The sequence below is a fragment of the Thermobia domestica genome, chromosome 18, assembly GCF_964235325.1.
Source record: "Thermobia domestica chromosome 18, izTheDome1.hap1.1, whole genome shotgun sequence".
Classification (NCBI taxonomy): Eukaryota; Metazoa; Arthropoda; class Insecta; order Zygentoma; family Lepismatidae; genus Thermobia; species Thermobia domestica.
Window position 1 is genome coordinate 178,197,695 of NC_137471.1, and position 19,699 is coordinate 178,217,393.

A 19,699-nucleotide genomic window follows, 5' to 3' on the forward strand; every position below is an offset into this window, starting at 1 on the left:
AATTAAAGATTATAACTTCGTTACTTTCACGCATTTTTAAATACGTCTGAAATTAGTTTTTGATTTTACAGATTAATGTAAGCTATAAGAAGGTCATTTGCTACAAAATTTAAAGGTCAAGAAGCTATTGTTTAACGCTTTTAATGTTATTTTACCTCCATGATTATGATCACCATCGGTACAAGATTCTCCTGGTATAGCATCATCTATAATAAAAAAGAAATTTAGTTTAGTACATTTTTAACTAACATTATTTCAAATAAAATTTTGAACAAAAATATCGTAAGAATATAGCATGGTTTATTTTCATAATTGAACTAATCATCCAATGACAGGAATGATACACTGGATATATTTGTGAAGGAAATACGACAATTTTGAGAAACGTTGCAGTAAATGAAGAAACATCTCTAGCATATAAGAATACAGAAGATATTCATGTATATGAAGCTAATCATTTTGTTGGCACAACAATACCTGATATTATATAAGTTGACAGACCTATGAAAAGATGAACCCAATATATTAGGTTGATGATTGAAATATCAAACTAACGTTCATAGTTTCAAAGACGGAAAGCAAAGGAAAGGTAAACGAAAACTATATTACCTACTTTGTCAAATTAGTCCTGGTAGTTCGAAAACTTAGTTCGAATATTTAATTAACTATTTTATTTTGTAACGCGAGGACGCCAATCCGTGATCCGAAGAAATATCTTGCAACATATTCCACCGCCCAGAGATCAGATAAATTTTCATCCTAAGGGGGATCGAAATCGTAGAATAGTTTTTTGCGAAATACGTCATGATAATACGTCAAGCGAAGAAGTGAAATACACTGTTTCTACGTATTTATTGATATATTCTTCTGGAAATGAGTGGCATCTGCCTTATGAAGTGCATATTCCTTAATGAGCTATTTTGTTCATCCATATTTAAATTAATAAAATATATGCATATTAACATGTAAATGTAGGAAAATGTACTTATTATTATTTTAATTTTTCTTACCTTGCGATAATTTATTCATTAGTGTAGGTGTCTAGGTTCAGAAGACTGTAAGTATTCGGAAAGTTAAATATAGTGTCACTTTCTTTTATAACTATACAAGTTCATTGGTCAATCAGAATTTTAAATATTAATGCTTCAGATGATTGATGCAACTAGTATACAGCTCAGAACATCAATACGTAAATTTTAAATCTAATTAAAAACAAGCAGCTATATTTCTGGCAATTATTACATGAAGTTACTTGCTACTTTGTAGCAAGAAGAGAGCACCAATAAAAGTTTTTTCTCTGTCTCTTTGGACGAAACAATCAACAAGTATGTGTAAATTTGGTACCCAAATCAGTATGTCATGTTCATCTAGAGAGAAAGAAAAGGATGAGGTGCTATTGATTAAGTATGATATAAGAACACAACAGTGATGATTCCACAATTTAGAAAACTGTACTTGTGTCGCCACATATGTTAGGATGACAATTGTTTTTGAACATACGATCTTACTACGATGTTAGTCCTATAGAAGTACATACAAGGGGCTACTTTTCTCTACCTTTTAAAATATTTCAAGCCATTACCTAGCGTAACGCTCCACCTTTTAAAATATTTCAAGCCATTACCTAGCGTAACGTTTCTCAACGTTCGTAAGTCGGCGGACCTCTATTTTGAAACCAAGAAAGATACTATATTAGAAACTTTCGACGCAGTGGTAGTTACATGTATTATAAAATTAAACTAGCAAGGACATGAAGTCATTGTTGTGACGAGAAACTGAATACGAATAAAATTTTCAATTATAATGGTTAATTGTGACCAAATCGTTTCTAAATTTCTTTATTAATAAAACTCAGTTGTTGCTTTAGACGCGAAGCGTATTTGGTCTCTATAACAGCCTACTTTGTTTTCATTGCTTGGAGGCCGAAATATTAGCAATTCTGGACTATTGAGAGTTATCAACTGGACATTTTTGTACATAAGCTTGTGAAAATGAATTATCGAACTTTTCACATTTCTAAAACACCTGCCACTTTGTTAATTAAGTACTTTTTCTTTACAATAGTTTCATTTTGTGTGTATATGTATGTGTGAGTTCATGTGCACCCAGATTGCTAGAAGCCTTTTTAATGTAATACATATCACCACCGTGCAACAAGAGATAGGGAAGAAGGCATGGTGGACTTTGTCTATAGTATTAATGTATTTTTCAGTTTATTATTAATTTGTTATGTTTCTATATGAAGCGTTATATACCTTTTTAATCTACGATCTCTGCGACACATTTCTATGCAATGAGTTCATGATAAGTGTACATACAAAAATATTATAATATAAACAAAAACCTACGAAGGATGTATAGAATTCCTGTTGTGGAGAGGACCTCTCAGGTTGCAGAAGCCTGAGAACATTACTGTATACATTATCAGCAAAACGCGTAGAGGAGGAGAAACATGGCAATTCTTGTGAAGCCGAGACAGAAGGAGGATGTACAGGGATAGTGCTACAATAAATCTGATGGAGTGTACGTCTGATGAGGATCTTGGCTAGAAGATCGAAACGTCACGTGTAAATGTTTTTTTTATATATTAAATAAGTACAGTCTTGTTCAGCAGTGTGTTTATTTTTCAGATTTTATTCGCAAGACGTTGACTATGATTGTGTGTCAGTAAGAAAAATCTATATCTATTTTCTTTGTTTAAGCTATTATAGTCAACTCTATTGAATATTATAAATACAAATATGTAATATCTTTTCAGTGATTATGGTGTACAGTGTAAATAATCTTTTTGATATTGTTTGTCAATGGTGATGGTGTTGTTCAGGATTCATACTGGTATTATGAATAGAATTCTAGTCAACAACTCCAGACGCTTAGCTGGTTAATGTTCCTAACTTTGCTTAGCAGGAACAAGCGACTAAAGTCTAGAATGACTGAATAAGTATTCTCTTTCAGTATTAAGCAGCAGCATCGTGCTTGGTATGTATCCGTTATAAAGCATGTCATTTTTAAGACATTTATAAGACGTAGGGGATAATCCAGGGAATTAAACAAGCTATGAGAGGAGTTGAGAGACGAAATTAAACTTCAATAAGTTTTTCTTTTCTGTCTCAACTGCTCCTCCATTATTCAAATTCTTTACGTTAACTGATCTCTCATAAACATTCCTCTAAAATATTTTAGCTATTTTTTTCCTCCAAGCTTATTATATTGAAGTTATTTCATGGTTTTAGTTTTTCTTAAATTTCCCGGTCTACTTCTAAATTTCCTGCCGTTCTTTTGCTATTTCAACTTTTGTTTATATACTTTTGCATTACTTACTGTTTCACTGATAACTGGTGACTCTTGTCCTAAATATTAAACGCTCTTGAGGCTACAAGTGTAACCGTAATTGTAAAAAAAAAGACCATTATATTGTTTTGAGGACTTTTGAAATGTTTGGTTCTTTTAAAGTAAAAGTCAGATGCATTTCCGTACCTTCTTGAATTTATTTAACTTTATCTTAAAGTTGTCTTTCGTCAGTATATGATTTACAATATATCATACTTCAATAATTAACTCGTTGTGGGAAAGAAAACGTTGTTCCTTATCTGAAAATTTTTTTATATTAACAAAACTATATGAAAATGTCCATACACGTTAAAATTAATATTTAGAACATGAAAACATATTTGAAAACACCATTACGATTATAATCGTAATCCTAAATTGACTTGAGCTTTCATCGCTAGAGTAGTTTATAAAACAGATCATTTTCAGTAAGTAATGGCGCGTCTTTAAGAAACGCTCCCTACTTTATTTTCCAACTTTTTACTGTAACATGTCTACAAGCTGTAGTAAAAAGTGTGTGCACTATTTAACTCCTTTTCCATATTTTAGTGATTTCTTTAGTTTCTGGAGCATTGATTGATATCGTTTTCCCTATAAGATTTTTGTTATTATTTCCATACTTTCGAAGGTTTTGATTTTCATGATTTTGGAGCATTGTTTGAATAATAGCATCAGATTCTATCAATACTTCAGAATACTCGTTTCGAGTGGTCTATGTGCGACTTTTTTTTTATTTTTCTCCTTACTAACTTCCAATATTCTTTCATTCCAGCATATATTTTACCTCCAATCATATGATTGTTACCTGTAAAATTCACTTCTAAAGTAACCATTATAACCTTTCTTTATATTTCGGATCATCATTGATTTCGGATGATCTTTATCGTTCTAAATTTTCAATTTAAATAGTGCCTTCTATTGAAATTGCTACTTTTAAAACTCAAGATTAGGAATCTTTGTGACTAATATATTTCTACACTATCTCTAATTTCCCTCATATGTTTGGTCTCTTTACTTACAAGTGTGTCTTTTCACCTTTATAACTATTTTAACTTAACATGTTATACATTAGAGTGCTTCTGATTCAATAGAATTTATTCTCGCTCTTTCATATGAAACCGAGACAAGAATTGTTATTAGTTTCTGTTCTGTTACTTCACTAAATTAATCTTATAAAGCGTAAATAACATCTTCCACAGTCTGGTCTTGCCTTTTTATATTTATCATACAATATTTGTTGTTCTTTATGATTTCATAAATAATTCATTCAGCTTTTTATTCCTCTTAACTTCTTTCCATCCATGTATCATGAAGAAATTGATGAAACGGCAAATGTTGAACGATGCATGTTAAACGTTAGGATGCTGAACGAACGGATGTTAAACGATTCAACATTGATCAAAATGTTTAGAAAAAATAATATAAAAATTTAAACATATGTTAAACGTCTATAAAGTTGTTACGTTGTTTCTATATTTCCGTTGCTTTATTTTCTTTTCATATCAATTGGTAAAAGCATAATTATCGATCACGTAGAGATGTATTTTTACTTATCGCAAGACAAATCACTCTCTAGAAACAGTTAAAATTAGAATCATCTTGATTGTGAACGAAAATGACAATCTAAATGTTTCTGTTTTCTTTTTTGAAAATAATTTCGAATGTAATTTTGATTTTATCATATAAAATCACCGAAGGTAAGTTCATGTTCATCCATAAATACAATTGAATCATTAGGAGATAAAAATGCTGCTTGGTATTAGAATTCTTTTTCTTTAAATCAATTTTGCACTTGTTCGTATTTGGACTGACTCATATTTTGGGAAAATGTATAAAATAATTGTTTCTCAACCAGCCTAGATACAATAAAAAGTAAAATAAGAAAAATGTTTTACAACTTCCAAGTTAGCCTACAAAAAAAATGTGTATAATCTTATAATAATTTCCTATTTCTCTTTCAACATGATTATTTTAGTCATTTCTTCTGTATTAATATTTCTTTAATTTTTTCCTATTTATTACAGAATAAATGTTTTAAGTGTTTTTGTGAGTTTTCATACTATCTTTAATACAAACTTAATCGATATCTTCATTTAATATTATTATAATTTATATTTCTTTTTGAAAGACCTTAATACAATTAACTAAACACGCGTGTTCACCTTTCTTCTTCATAATGTTTCATTCTGATCATACGTTTGTTATTAACGGACTTTTGGGGGTTAATATTTTGTTATAATTGGATAATCTTGAGTGAACCTAAATACATTAAAAAATACAGAACTAAGTAAGTCGATTCAGATAACAATACTGATCAAGTAGTTAAGCTATAATAAGAAAATTCCTCTTTTATATGCTTTCTTATTTTTCTTATATAATGTACTCTAATTTCTGACTGTTACTTTTAATTTTGTTGCTTTCTCTCCTAGAATATTCTTGGATAAATCCATCTCCTACATTTGTTATATAATACATTATAAGCAAGGTTTTAAATTGGCATGTAATAGTTCAGCGTTAGAAAATTCACTGTCAATTACATAAGAGTAATGATTAATAGGTATGGTTCGTTTTTAGAGTACATGCTTAGAGGAGGAAGGAAGGAGTATATTTGTGAAGGAAGAAATACATTTTAATATGGCCTTGGAGTCTTACATTTAAATACAGCATTTATTGTTCCAGGAGGTGAATACAGTTAAAGAGATGTAACGATTATTAAGAATATCAATCATCAAGTCATAAAATGATCAAATTATAAAATCAAAAGTTATAACGATCATTAAGAATATCAAGTTATAAAATCATTCACAATAGAGGCAGAGTTTAACCATAGGATAGAATGATTTTTTTTAAAAAAAATACAATTATTTATTTTTCTGTAATAGGGAAAAATTATTCAAATTGAAATGAAATAAAGATGATAATTTGATTAATTTAGGAGAAGTAACCACAACTCTCCTTATAATTACAAAGATTTTCTCTTTAACAAGTGGATAGATTGTAAACTATTCAGTTATGAAAACGTTTTCTCACCAGACAGAAGAATATTTAGTAGTTTGAAAGATCCTAATGATGACATGGAATATGACGTAGAAATTAGCGATGCGTTTATCCATTGTTACAAAGCAGATTGTTATATGAAATTTAAAGTTGTGGCTGCCCAGGAAAGAAGAACACACAATTAAAATGACATGACTAAACTTATGGGTCATTTAATTACATTTTTCTGTACACAAAGAGAAATTAGAAAAAATGAATTTGTGATAGATATATTTCAATTGCTTGAAATAACATTAGCTGTATAACTAAAAAAAATAAATTTGAAGCTTCTTATTTCAAACAAGCTAGTTTAAAACATATAGAAAGTTAGGATTTAAAAGGTTACTGTTTAATTTCCACTAGGATTAATATCCGGCTTTTCAAGTGAATTTTAAAAATACAATGCCGAAAAAGTGAATGAGAATAATCTTTACTAATAGGAGTATGATTAATGACGTTTTGTATGAACGAACTCGGAAAGGAAAAGTTCTAACTACATCTCATAATGGAAAAAGGAAATGAAATTTTCAGTTTTACGTCTACGGATATGCTAGCTAGGCTAAAGGAGACGGTGAAGATAAGAAATGAATGAAATGGTGGAATAACAAAAGTGGGAGGAAACAGGAGGAGCGCGAGAAAACCCAAGTACACGATGCTTGTAGAGCACAAAGTTCACTTGGCGCGAGCTGAAATCGAATCAAGGACCACATGCACCAGAAGTGAACGATCTACCACTGAGATACTGTGACCCTGCCACCTCATAATGAAATAATAACAGTAAGCAAAAGGTATATAAGAATGCATATAATTAAATAAAAGCCTAATTATGAGACCATTTAAAATTAGAAATATTAGGAAAATCGGAAACTAGGTACTCGTGTATTATGTATCAATATATTAAATAGGCGAGAAGATTTTTTCAGTGTTATGTAACTACAATTTTACTCAAGACAATTCAATATGTGCGACTTTGTAGTTGCATTTGTAATTTATACCTTGTGAGGGACTAAAGGACCCCCTCTGATATATGTTATATATACAAACTCTTTTAAAAATGATTTTTCAAATTATCCAATGTGTTAGTACGATAATTAAAAATACATTTATTTTAATTAATAACTCCAATAGAATATGTACAAGACAACTTAATTTGTAATCTTAATTAATGCATGTTTTTTGCATTAAACTACGACTAATGAACTGCATTAGTATAAAAATTACTTCCAATTAAGGACCCAGATAATGAAAATTGCAACGGAAGAAGATGAAACAAAAATAATTAAAAATTTATACTTTATATATATTAGTTTTCGTGTTAGAAAAAAAAATATGAATAAAACTACTTATGGGACAGCTCTTCTATATCCATCAGATTAAGTAGATTGGGAATATATAGAAAGATTATCGAAAACTCGTCCGAGCTTCTTTTCTTAAGGAAATAACACGCGACAGGTAACCAAATTTTGTATCATGAAAGAGAACTCCATCATATCTTTAATTTACAGGTGGGGTTACTTTCACTTGCATCTGGATTTGTGGGAGAGTGGTCATGCTTTGCGTTCTTCTCTGATCTTGGACCGGGCCTAAAATTATAGAGACACGGTTGTACGGATATGATCCGAAAACAAAATCACAATTAACTCAGTGGCTAAACCCGACCTCACCAAGGCATGATAATGTCCAAGAAGAACCAAAAATGTTTGATAGATGTGTAGGACGTTTGAAACATATGTATATAATATTCTTCAATCTCCGCAGTCATGGATGCATCACGAGTACGTACAGGAAGATATACTGATAAAAGTGAGTTTTCTTTAGACATTTTTTATCATTTGCATAACGCTTTTGTAAGAAGTGACACTGAGGAACTCAAAGTCCTGAAGACTCCACTGGAATAATAATTCCATTAATGTGGCTCACACTATTGTCTTTTTCCTCACCAAAAAATAATTTGATGGTTTTCAAGCTCCCTACCCTCAGAATGTATGTTCGAAGAACTTGTGAATATTCAGCATGATCCAAATGTACGTGTAAGACATTCACTTCCGCGCCAAGAGGAAACCTAGTGAAACACCAGAACTGCTGCCGTAGCACTTTCTGATGAGGTGTTCCAGTCTTCTTTGGAGCTGTAAAAGACCTTCAAACTAGCTATATGAAAGTTAGAGGGAACTACTTTAAAAGGAATAATAATCATGAAAATATCAGGCGAATATTTTACCGATATTTTCCCGATAGAAATCACATTTATCAAACAACTAAATCTACTTTGAAGAGGTAAATAAAATTGATAGCAAAGAGAACAAAGATAATATATACTAAAGATTTGAGATATAGTACCTAGGTATACCAATCTTTTCCATATTTTAAGATGAGTAAAGATTGAATTCTAAACGTGTTAGCTCTATATACACTATATACTTCCCATTATATCCTTACGTCGGTTGAAACCTGAGGTACAGCATTGTATTAATGTATTAGTGTTTGCAGTTCTAAGCGTTTCATTTCAAAAATATGTTACATAACTTTCCATTGTTGTTATTGTCCTAATACGAAGATTAATATGTGCTTAGATAACAATAACTTAAGCGGTTGTTGTTTCCGTGTTCAAGAGGATCTTTAAGAATATCTCTTAGAGGTTACCCTTTTATCTTCTAGTATTATATTATTTGTATAAATATAAATAAAAACTAGTAGTGAATCACTTTGTGGTCAACATTGTGGTGTTGCAAATAACGTTAAACCAATGGTTACCGTTTTCTTCGATCATCTCACCTTGGGCACAAACTAAAAGTTGATTGAGAAATACGGAAGAGTTGATGGGTGAAAACTATTTAAGAATTGAAATATGTAATTTTGACACTTACCGAGAAGCTCTTCCTTTTGTATGTTTTGCATATTTTGTTTTATTAACTCCCTGATACCCTCTATAAGTGGATCACTTTTTAAATGGGTTGCGGCGCAATGAATATGCGAAATATGGAAAGTCTGAAAGAAAGATAGTATTAGATATTTATGTCGTAAATAAAATCGATGACAATGATTGACCTCATATTATTTTCCAAATTTGAGTAGGACTAAGTAATTCTAGCGTAGATGCTTATTTTAAACATAATATTTTACCTTAATTCAGCACATATTAAATTTTGTCTATTATCTTTTTCTTTCTATTTAGGTTTGGAATGAATTTAGAGACATTTTCCTCATTAATATCTTCAATTAATTTTGTATAAATATTATTTTTAATTTCAACTTTAAGTATATTAAACACTTATATATATACATAAAGCTGAATTCAAAATACCTGACCTGCTCTACTGAATTACTGCGCTTTAGTAATTAATGTTTTAACTCTTCTTTGAGTGCTAAATGTAAATATGTGCCTAATAATAGTCAAATATACATATTTAATAGTGCTAAATTTTGCTTTCATAATCATAAAATAGCACAAACTATTTCTTTGATTTGTTATATCTTGTGATTTTACTCTGTTCTTTTAGGACAGTTTTTTAAAAGCTATGTGAGGTACAAATTAAACATTTCTTTTCGACTGTCTATTTCTAATTTCAACAGAAATATTTGCGATATTCAAAGAATGACTAACATTTCTTCTTTGACAACTGTGTGATTTTTAGTATCATGCAAGTTCTTACAAACGACCCATAAGATTCCTAAGAATATCTGGAAATATAATTTAGAAAAAGTGAGATATTGAACTGCTACTGAACTAGAAATAATTTATTACTAATAAATTCATGCTTTCTCTCCTTGAAACTGGCTACCATATGACGAAGGATATGTTCAAGAGTCCGTGTAATAGGTCGGTAAGCATGGCCTGCTAACTGTCTTCCAGAACCCCTCTTAAATCAGATAAAAATTCAGGTGGTGAACAACATTCTTTCCAAAATACTCCAAACATGTTCAATCGGATTTAATTCAATTGATACTCAATTGTCTATACCTCGACAGCGTCCTGCCCAGAAATGTGTCACTAGGGTCACGACGAATGAGAACGCTGTTCTTTCATTCAATAGTATTTTAGTGAACTTGACCCTACTTCTGAAATGCAGAAAATTCTTATACTTCGTGTACTTATTCTTTAGGACTATTACGTAGGTAGAACACATATTGAGAGAAACTTCAAAAATTGGTTCAATCATCTTGTATTTGAGAGTTGTGACCATATGGTTACATTGCAACATAACGGTATATATAATGAAGTAAAAGTATTCATCTCTTACGCTGTCGTTTCACTCTAAATTGCCAATAAATTTCGCTTATTTTTTGCACAAAATATAGCTATAGCTTGTCTTTGGAAAGTGTCTTTGATACAAAGAGGAAAGTGTCTGAGCATCCTACTTTACTTGACGTTGCCACCCCTCTACCACCACAGTTTTCGGAACAAACTGACAGTTATCAGCAATGAATTCTGGAAATAAATTAATACAGAAACATAGTGGGCAAAGATACCTCAGGAACCACCAATGATTGCATACAAAAGACCCAAAAACCTTATACAACACCTCACAAAATCCATATACGATAAAAAATTAAAAGGAGAGCGGCCCCAGAAGTACCAGGAGAGCGGAAAATGAAATGAAACGATAAAAAGGGAAAAAGGAAAAAGGAAAAAGAAATGGTAAAAAGAATAAAGAAAGGAAAAAAATAAAATGGAAAAGGTAAATAGAAAAAGAAAAAAGATACAAAACGAGGACAGACAGAAATCTATTTTCCGAAAAACGAACATATAGAATGAATAATGAGATAAACTAGAACTCATGAGAAAATACAAAAAACACAACCAAAAAAGACAGATATCTCAACCATACTTCCAGGTCTGTGCACCTTTCGATTATCACTTCTTCCATTCTTTCGACAGTCACCTTAGAGAGCGCCAGTTCAAATCCTCATATTATATATCGGATATATCTGGGAACACTGGAAACAACAGGGAAATCGAGCTGTAGTGGACAAAGGATGTGGACACTTGGTGGATACAGAGAAAACTGGCTCTATGTCTTATCTGCACACTGGTATATACAGATAAATGCAATAATAATGTTAGAAAACTAGAAGTAATCGACTATATATAAGTACAATATATCTCTCAGAATTACTAATAAGTAGGTAAGTGCATAAGTTGCATAACAATACGCAGTGAGCTCTCAACAATTAGTAAAAATAAATATGTTTTATATCTTTCAGTTCTATGAATCATGTTTACATTTTCTCCCTCATTCACATTGTAACCATATGTTGCAATGGATTTAAAAGTACTTTCAGGAATTGACATCGAACCAAAATTTTGATAATTTAATTTTAACATTACATTTGATATTTTCCGAACAAGAATAACAAGAAATATCGCAGCTTTCAATGAAAATGAAGGAAATTGCATCTTAATTTTCCTACATGATACACCACTTACTGCGGTTCATTGTATAGCGTGCTTCTTCTGCTGGCAACACTTCTGGAAAGAGACATATGATAGCAGCACTTCCCAAACATCAGCAGGCAATGTGCCCAATTGGACAGAATGTGCAAGAACGACAATTAAACGTTTCCTTAAAGTAATAGAAACCTACGAAAAATTTGTATCCAAATCGTTACAAATGACTTAAGTGGTTTTAATCACATAGCCGAAATGAAAAATTACAGTGAAGCCTGTTGGCTCCATTGGTTCAATGGAAAGTTAGCATGCTGGAGAAATTACCATTTTACAGGAAACATTTTATTTGAATCAAAAACTATTAGAGATTGCATGCACGTTTAATAAAACTACTTATTATTATTAGTTATTTAAAGGGTGTGTTTTCTCACTTGAGGATGCGAAATATCTAGAGAAAAGGATTTGGACAAAAATAATCATTTAAATAGAAAGTTTTTAATTAGGAGGAGAAACTCCTTTTTCAAAAAATCAATCCGCCGCCCACTGGAGATGTGACGGGAATAACTTTGAAAATCTAGATCCAGATTCTACTGAAAACTATTATTACAAAGTTGTTTGATTCGTTTTAGATGGCGCTATAATCAGTGAAAATTATTTCCACCAAGTTGTCTTTAAGTGAAAGCCGCCAAGTTTTATTCTAGAATAAATGTCTGGGCGCATAAAAGATAACGTTGAAGATTGATCCACATTCAGTGTGAATTCATATAATTAATACCCGGCTGTACAGTAAGCTGCAACATGCTCTAATAGTCGTAATTGACTATTAGCATTTCATGGGATGCATCTGTCCCTAATCCACAGCTAGGGTACTTTAGAGGCTATCCGATAATTTTTCTATTTCATATTCACTTCTTTAACTGAGAGATACATTAATTTTACTGTATTTCATAATGTTTACTTATTAGTCTCTTCGTTTTTTATTTGTCGTTTTATTCGTTTATTCTTTTAAAGTGTATATTATTTCATATCTTGAGTACTACCGACACCTCATTTAATTTGACATTTTTAATACATTCGTTCCATTCCGTCCAACACTAAAATTAGGCAGAATGTAGAGGGTCGGAAGTTAGGAATCAAGTTTGCTTATAGAGGCAATATTCGAATCAGATTAGATAAACAGTTAAGAGTTTCAAACTACTGCTAAGACCTATAATCTGACTTTAGCACAGTTCTAAAATTTTTCTACATTGGCAAGAACGACGTTGTTTTTGTTACACTGATTAAGGCCCCCTCAGAAATAGCTGATCATATCTTACAGCAAACATACTTGACCTGTAAGATTTTATGAAACTGAATTGTTTGCATCCCTAATGAATCATGTTTTTAAGATGGTACCAAATATTGCATTAGTTGCACATATGAATAATGTTTTACATATCCTGACAGACTGTGATTTGGATAGGCAAGTCCATCTTGTGAGTAGAAGTGGAGCATTTGTCCTAGTCCCCGTAGAAATAGAATGTTATAGAAAAAGAGCCATTTACTCTTTCTGATTCATTCTAGGAAATAAGGAATGATCAACCATCATTTTATAAGAATTTTGTAAATGCTAACATTAACAAAAGTACGTTGAATAGACACCTTAAATATTGCCATGATACAAATCCAATTTAACTTTCAAGCTGTTGAAAATTGTTAAATTCATGTAAGCTAGAAAAGAATTTGCAGATTTGAAACTGTAAATATGGTTGTGCTTTATTCAATACAACAGAACACTTCCTGCCTTATTGAGAGTCGTTTTGACGTCTGATTAACATCATACTAAAAGGCTGACTACTACAGGAAACATATGTTAATCAAACTCTTTAGTATGGTCCTAATCACGCGTCAGAACGACTCTGCATAAGGCCCTTCACATCTAAGAGTTTAAGCAAGTGATGTTCGCCAGTAACTTATTAAGTTATGTTAAGGCTAGGACTATCCATCCAATCATCGTCGCTTCACTATTTCACTGGAAAATCTGATTTCTCTGTAAATTTAATCTCATTTTAGAAGTGATTTTGGAAAGTTTAGTGTAATTTACTCTCATATTAAATGTGAAACACTCAATAGTTTGGATCTAACGAAACAAAATCCTACGTGCGTGTCTCCAGTGAATACTACAGCGCTAGTTATTGACCATATGTGAGCCATCCTCTTATTATATGCATTATAATATTATATATTATAAGAGTGTCTTCCTTATTTTACGCAGAATTTCTTTTACAGCTGCGTAAGGGCTACTTGATTTGCAAAGTTAAATGTTATAATAGAAGTACGTAAGAACATATCTGATGCAGCATCCCGTAATATAGTAATGCAATATAATCTAAATGCATAAAAATGAATTGGTATATTACTCAATTAAAAAGAAGGGGACGAAGACTTGACAAAAAGTTCCTTTATTTTAAGGTTAAGAAATTTGGGTCTAATAAACAGTACAAAATGATTAAAAAAAGTATCAGTGGCAATAGTGATAAATAATCATTATTTTTAGAATTCATTATACTTGTAAAATTAAATAATTAAATATTTACTAGCCGCATGAGTACAATGAGTACGATTAGCTTTCTTGGTTTCAATGAACAAGTGAGCTGTTATGCGTGTGAAACAGCAGTACATTTGTTAACTATTGGATTTAATTTTAAAACCGTAAGTGGTATATCTACAGGTTCCCGTAGCGATATGGAGATAATGTCAAAGATAGAATCTATTCTTCAGAAGCTGAATTCATATTAAAGTATTCTACGTGTACATTTATTACAGTTTTTGATCAAAGAGGATCGGGAATTGAAGCAGGAAGTTCTATAGATTTTTACTGCTTTCAGCTTTTTATTATACGTACAAGGGAGGAAGTGGAACCTAGTACCTACATATGGTGTTATCACCTTGAGCAGAGGGATAAAAGTGAGCGCAAAATCAATTCTTGAGACGCTGAATTCATTTCAAAAATCAGGTTTTCCCATATTTTGCAATTTTTGTTCTATTATCGTCAAAGTTGAAACCATACATTGTTTTTCTCTGCCTTTTTTGTTATGAATAAATGTGTAAGAGAGAGGAGACACTAAGTCCATATTTTTTTAAAAAGAATAAATAACTTTACTTGATATATCTTTCAGATTTTGCTATACCTATTGGGAAACAAGACGGAAAGACATATGGATATTTCCCTTCTATAAAGCTGTGTACCTTTATAGCATAGTTTTGAAGCCTTAAAATTAGAATAACTAGCAGCTCTTATAAAGAATGAGTTTTCTTTTAATGTCAATGGTTGTAATGTGATAAAAAGTAGTAAATGGTGTTTAATGAATACAAAGGATTGCAAATTATTATTATTATTATTACTGCTGTATCTCTGTTTAAGCCGATCTTAGCTTAATAATATGATGGCCGTTCTGGGAAAAGAAAACAGATCCAAACTTCCTAACAATATGACAGGTGTCTGGTATTACTGATTGTTATAAGTTTGTTACAAGATGCTTTGCATTTATCTTTCTCAGTTGTATCAAAGTTGTTATTATGTGTTAGAGATGCCATAATATTTACAAACAATCTTTGTTGTAACTATTGTGTCCGTACTTACGTGAAAATACTGACAAGCTTAATGTTGTTAGACTTTTAATATTATGGTTGATTATCGAATACGATATAGCATGAGCACATGTATGTAAAGATATATAGGGCATGGCCTTGAAACCTCAGACACTAAGCAGGTAGACATTACATTTTAAAAATTCGACCGATAATGTTCTTTTGATACTTTTGATATATTAGTACGCAAAGTTTGGTTTTGTTTCCCTTTGCATATTCTTCTGATTTGTTGACATTTTCATGTTTATATTTGTTAATCCAGTGCTATTTGTCTCGATTTAGATGTCCCAAGGATAGCCTACATATGTTCTAAAACACTGTATTACGCTAATTACATAACTTAATATTTCTTTTTCGCTCGTAATAATTTTAGTAATAGTATCATTTCCTTTTTCCAAAAGTAGTTCATATGGCTTCAGAAACATTGTTACTTGTTTACTATGTGATACAAGATGTATGTATTATGTTAATGTCCTATATTTGATTCTTCAGTGTTCTTTGTATATTCATTCCAAGTGGGTTTTGATGAGGGTAAATTGACTTTTAGATCATAAATATGTAACGTACTACTTCGACTTGAACATCCGCAAGATCAAAACAGAGGACATTCTAATTTGCAGCAAAAATATACTAATCACAACTCCAAATAAAGTGTTATTTGGTCTGCCATCCTTCCCTTTTACAATTACTGCTGTTCTTCGCCTTGATATTTCGACTGAAAGTCTGAAGATCAGTGTGAGATAATTTATGAACACCCATGCATTGCCGTTAGTAACTCAATGGTCTAAGTGTTTATGCTAGTTGCGATTATAATCCTTTTGAATAAAATGATATAAATAAATAGAAAATATATATTTCCTTCACAGTAGAATATACAGTTTTGCAAGGTAATTATTTTCTACATGAGTATAGGTTAGTGTTCAGTTTGTAAATGAATCTTCCCTTTTGTTTCATCCTATATCATTTACATTTTGATATTTCTCAGTAGTATGCTTTAACCTACTTGAAATATTTTATTGCCATTTTAGTTGTATTAAATCAAAATATATGCAATTTATTATCCTTGGTTAGTTTATTTTTCATTTGAATGTAGTAATCTTGTGTGTACGTTGTTTATTAGTCTACTTTCCTTCAATATTGATCAAACTAGAATAGCAGTCCTCTTCTTTATTTAGAAAAATCAAATAAGTCAGTAATGAATTACTCTTCTCTTTTGTAAAGAGAGTCTCATTTGATGTCTCAGTATTTCCAATCACAGATTCGTGCATTATATCAAATGTTGTTTTAACAAATTTGTCTTATTCTGCAGATAAGATTTTCCTCAGAAATTTTCTCGAAGTTTTTGTTTCACTTGTGACATACTATATGACGGATTGTAATACTTGATGATAATGTAATAAACGCAAAATAAAAAGTACATATCACCGTCTCCATGTTTTTATATTGTTCTCTTACTTTCTGTCACGGTCTTTATTCAATCAGGTCTCTTACAAACATTTCTTTCAGTTAATTTAAAAAGATCAACTCCAGGATATAGCATTCGCTGTTATGTTAGTATATTGTTTGTTTGAAATTACGGTACATATAGAAACTTTCTTACTTTCTGAACAGTAATTTGGTTTAAAAAGTATTCACTTTAACTGAAAAGTGAACAAATGAGAGTCCATAAACATACGCTTCATGTTTCTAGACTTATGTAGTAGATAACGCCGTGTTGAAAAGCGATCTCTGATTTCCTTCAATTCTACTTATAATAATGCAATAATATATTGCTAATCATTTGCTAAAATACGTTATCAATCCAAAAACTGGTATAATAACTATGTGCCAAAACGTTCAGTTTTGTTGTGAGATGTTCCTGTTTAACTCGGCACCATTTTTCAAATTTTAGAGTTTTCCCAATTCTTTCATTTTAATTCCACCAATTAGTCCATTAATTTCGTTAGCACTTATTATCAACATTTATTTTTGTATAAAATATAACCTAAACTATTATAAAAATAACTTAGTTTGTTTATCTCTAGTTTCCTAGAAAGTGTTGAACGTTTAGAGAACAGTAGATAGGGAATGGGGATTCTGCAGACAAATTTATTATTAGCTCATTTTAACAATATGTCACCCTATCATCTCTAATAACTTCTAATCTACCACTAATAATTTCTAGCGCACTCCCTATCCCCAAATAACTTCTAGCGCATTTCCCCTTCCACCCCCTAACTGTCAAAAATTTATGAAGCCGCCACTTTAACACAGAGGGATACCCCAAAGTGAGATTGAATATGCTTTTATGACATTTAAAATCATAAAAACTTACATCTAAAACTTAAACTAACTTACATCTAAAACTTATAACTAAAACTACAACTACTCCTCTTTTATCCCAAAATGGCCCCAAGCTAATGTACTTACACCACCCTCTAGTATATATCTTTTATCATCATTTGAATCTAATGCTAACTTATTTACAGCTATGGTATACACATGATGCTTACAACTTCGAATTAGATTTATATTTTTATATGTTTTCACATCATTGAATAGGGTTTGCTTATAATCATCAAATTGTAACTCTTTTGCTACTACACATTTCGTTATTCCTTTTGCTTTTTTCTCCTCTTCATTCTCAACTTTAAAGGCATATATCTTTGATCTTAACGCAATAAACTCCGTCATTATTTTACCTTTGTTTTCATCCTTCATCTTTCCTAATATCTTTTTGTTTACTAGTGGTATTCCATATTGATTATCCTTTCCATAATCACTTGTGTCAAATAGATCAACCATTTCCTTTAAGTCTTTGTAGAAGTCATCTGTATTAATTTCATATATAAAACTATCAGTATCCGTGTAACATAAGTCTATATCGATATCGTATTTAGGTTTCATAACGTTGTAATGGAAGTCATACATTAATAGTTTTGACAAATCTAGCACACTCATACCAACATATATAGGTTTGTTGAAGGTCAATTTTTCTTTTTTCATATGTATCGCACACAAATCTTCAGTAAATATTGTTCTGTAATCGAAGTTCGGTTTCGCTATTAACTTTTCCACCCTCATTGGATCACATTCTAAGGTAATAGATGGTCGCTTTCTAATGTTTTCCATTGTTTTACCAAATACGCTATTGTTCATTAACTTGTAAAAATCTTTCTCGAAATCATTCTTAGCTTTTGTTCTCATATTTGTATTTAGATCAATATATTCCTTTAACCAGTTTGATTGCTTGAACTCTAATACTCTATGAATTTTCTTTAATATGATCCCAAGTGACATATACAATTTTAAGTTTCTGTAGTGAATAAGATATCTTTCTTTATTGTAAAGCGTTGTTAACAATTTTGAATGTTTCGATCCTGGTGGACACATATTTTCTGGAGCTAATGGTAGATCTGTATGTTTATCATGTAAGTATTCTGGATATTCTAAATCAACTTCTAATATGTAGCCAGTTTCTCAATCATCTGGAATATTCATTATGTTTACGTAAGGTTGAACCCATTTAAAGTCTTTGTAAGGCATGTATTGACTCATAGCCCATCCATATAAATTATGTGCATCTAGATAAGCTAAATACTTTGAAGGTTCGTCTTTGTTATAATTTTTCATGTGCTTATTATTTGCTCTTACATATCTCTTACTACATTGTGAAATTCCACCTCTTATACCTTTTTCTATCATTAATATTTTGTCATAGTCAGTTAACATTTCTAGTTTGATCTTAGTCATCTTTAACATTGAATCCCACGATAAACCAGGAGCAGTAAAATACCAAGCAGGATCTAAACCATATGCTTTTAAACACACATCTCTAAAACTTTCAAATACATCAGCTAATATTAATACACCTGTCTTGTTATAAAGTTCTGTATATTCACCTAGATTTTTAATATTGAATAACTTCCAAACATTTTCCGCATGCTCATAATCTTCATCACTGATGTGTGTTTTAGTAAGTTTATTAAAGAACATTTCTTTTGAAGGTAGTTTTGTTTCTTCTAATCTTTCAATTGAGTCAATATAATCATATGGGTACACACCTTTTTTAATTACTAAATCTAACAAATCATTAGGGAAGTATTTTGACGTTTCTCTATATTGTTCTTTTGTAAGGTTATTTGCTAGTTCTGCTAAACTCCTTGACATAAACCTAAATGAATCTAGAAATCGTAAATTAATTCCATTCTTTTTATCAACCTTCACATATTTTGAGTATGTTATATATTTTTCCTCGTTATTTGCAATTAGTTTTATTTCATTCTTATCATAAACAAGTTCTTTAACAAACAGGTGAGTATCATAACCACTTAAGTT

At 30.9% G+C, this 19,699-nt stretch overlaps 1 protein-coding gene across 4 annotated transcripts in view; it reads right to left on the reverse strand.

The window, feature by feature from the left end:
* The window catches only part of LOC145674903 (uncharacterized), a 157,566-nt gene that overhangs the window by 121,447 nt on the left and 16,420 nt on the right, over positions 1 to 19,699 (reverse strand). For all 4 annotated transcript variants that reach the window (XM_081745161.1, XM_081745162.1, XM_081745163.1 and 1 more), the window contains exons 2-3: positions 9,231 to 9,351; positions 156 to 206 (exon numbers count right to left, since the gene is read on the reverse strand). In XM_081745161.1, the coding sequence (XP_081601287.1) occupies positions 156 to 206; positions 9,231 to 9,351 (172 nt within the window). The remainder of the gene's footprint in view (positions 1 to 155; positions 207 to 9,230; positions 9,352 to 19,699) is intronic.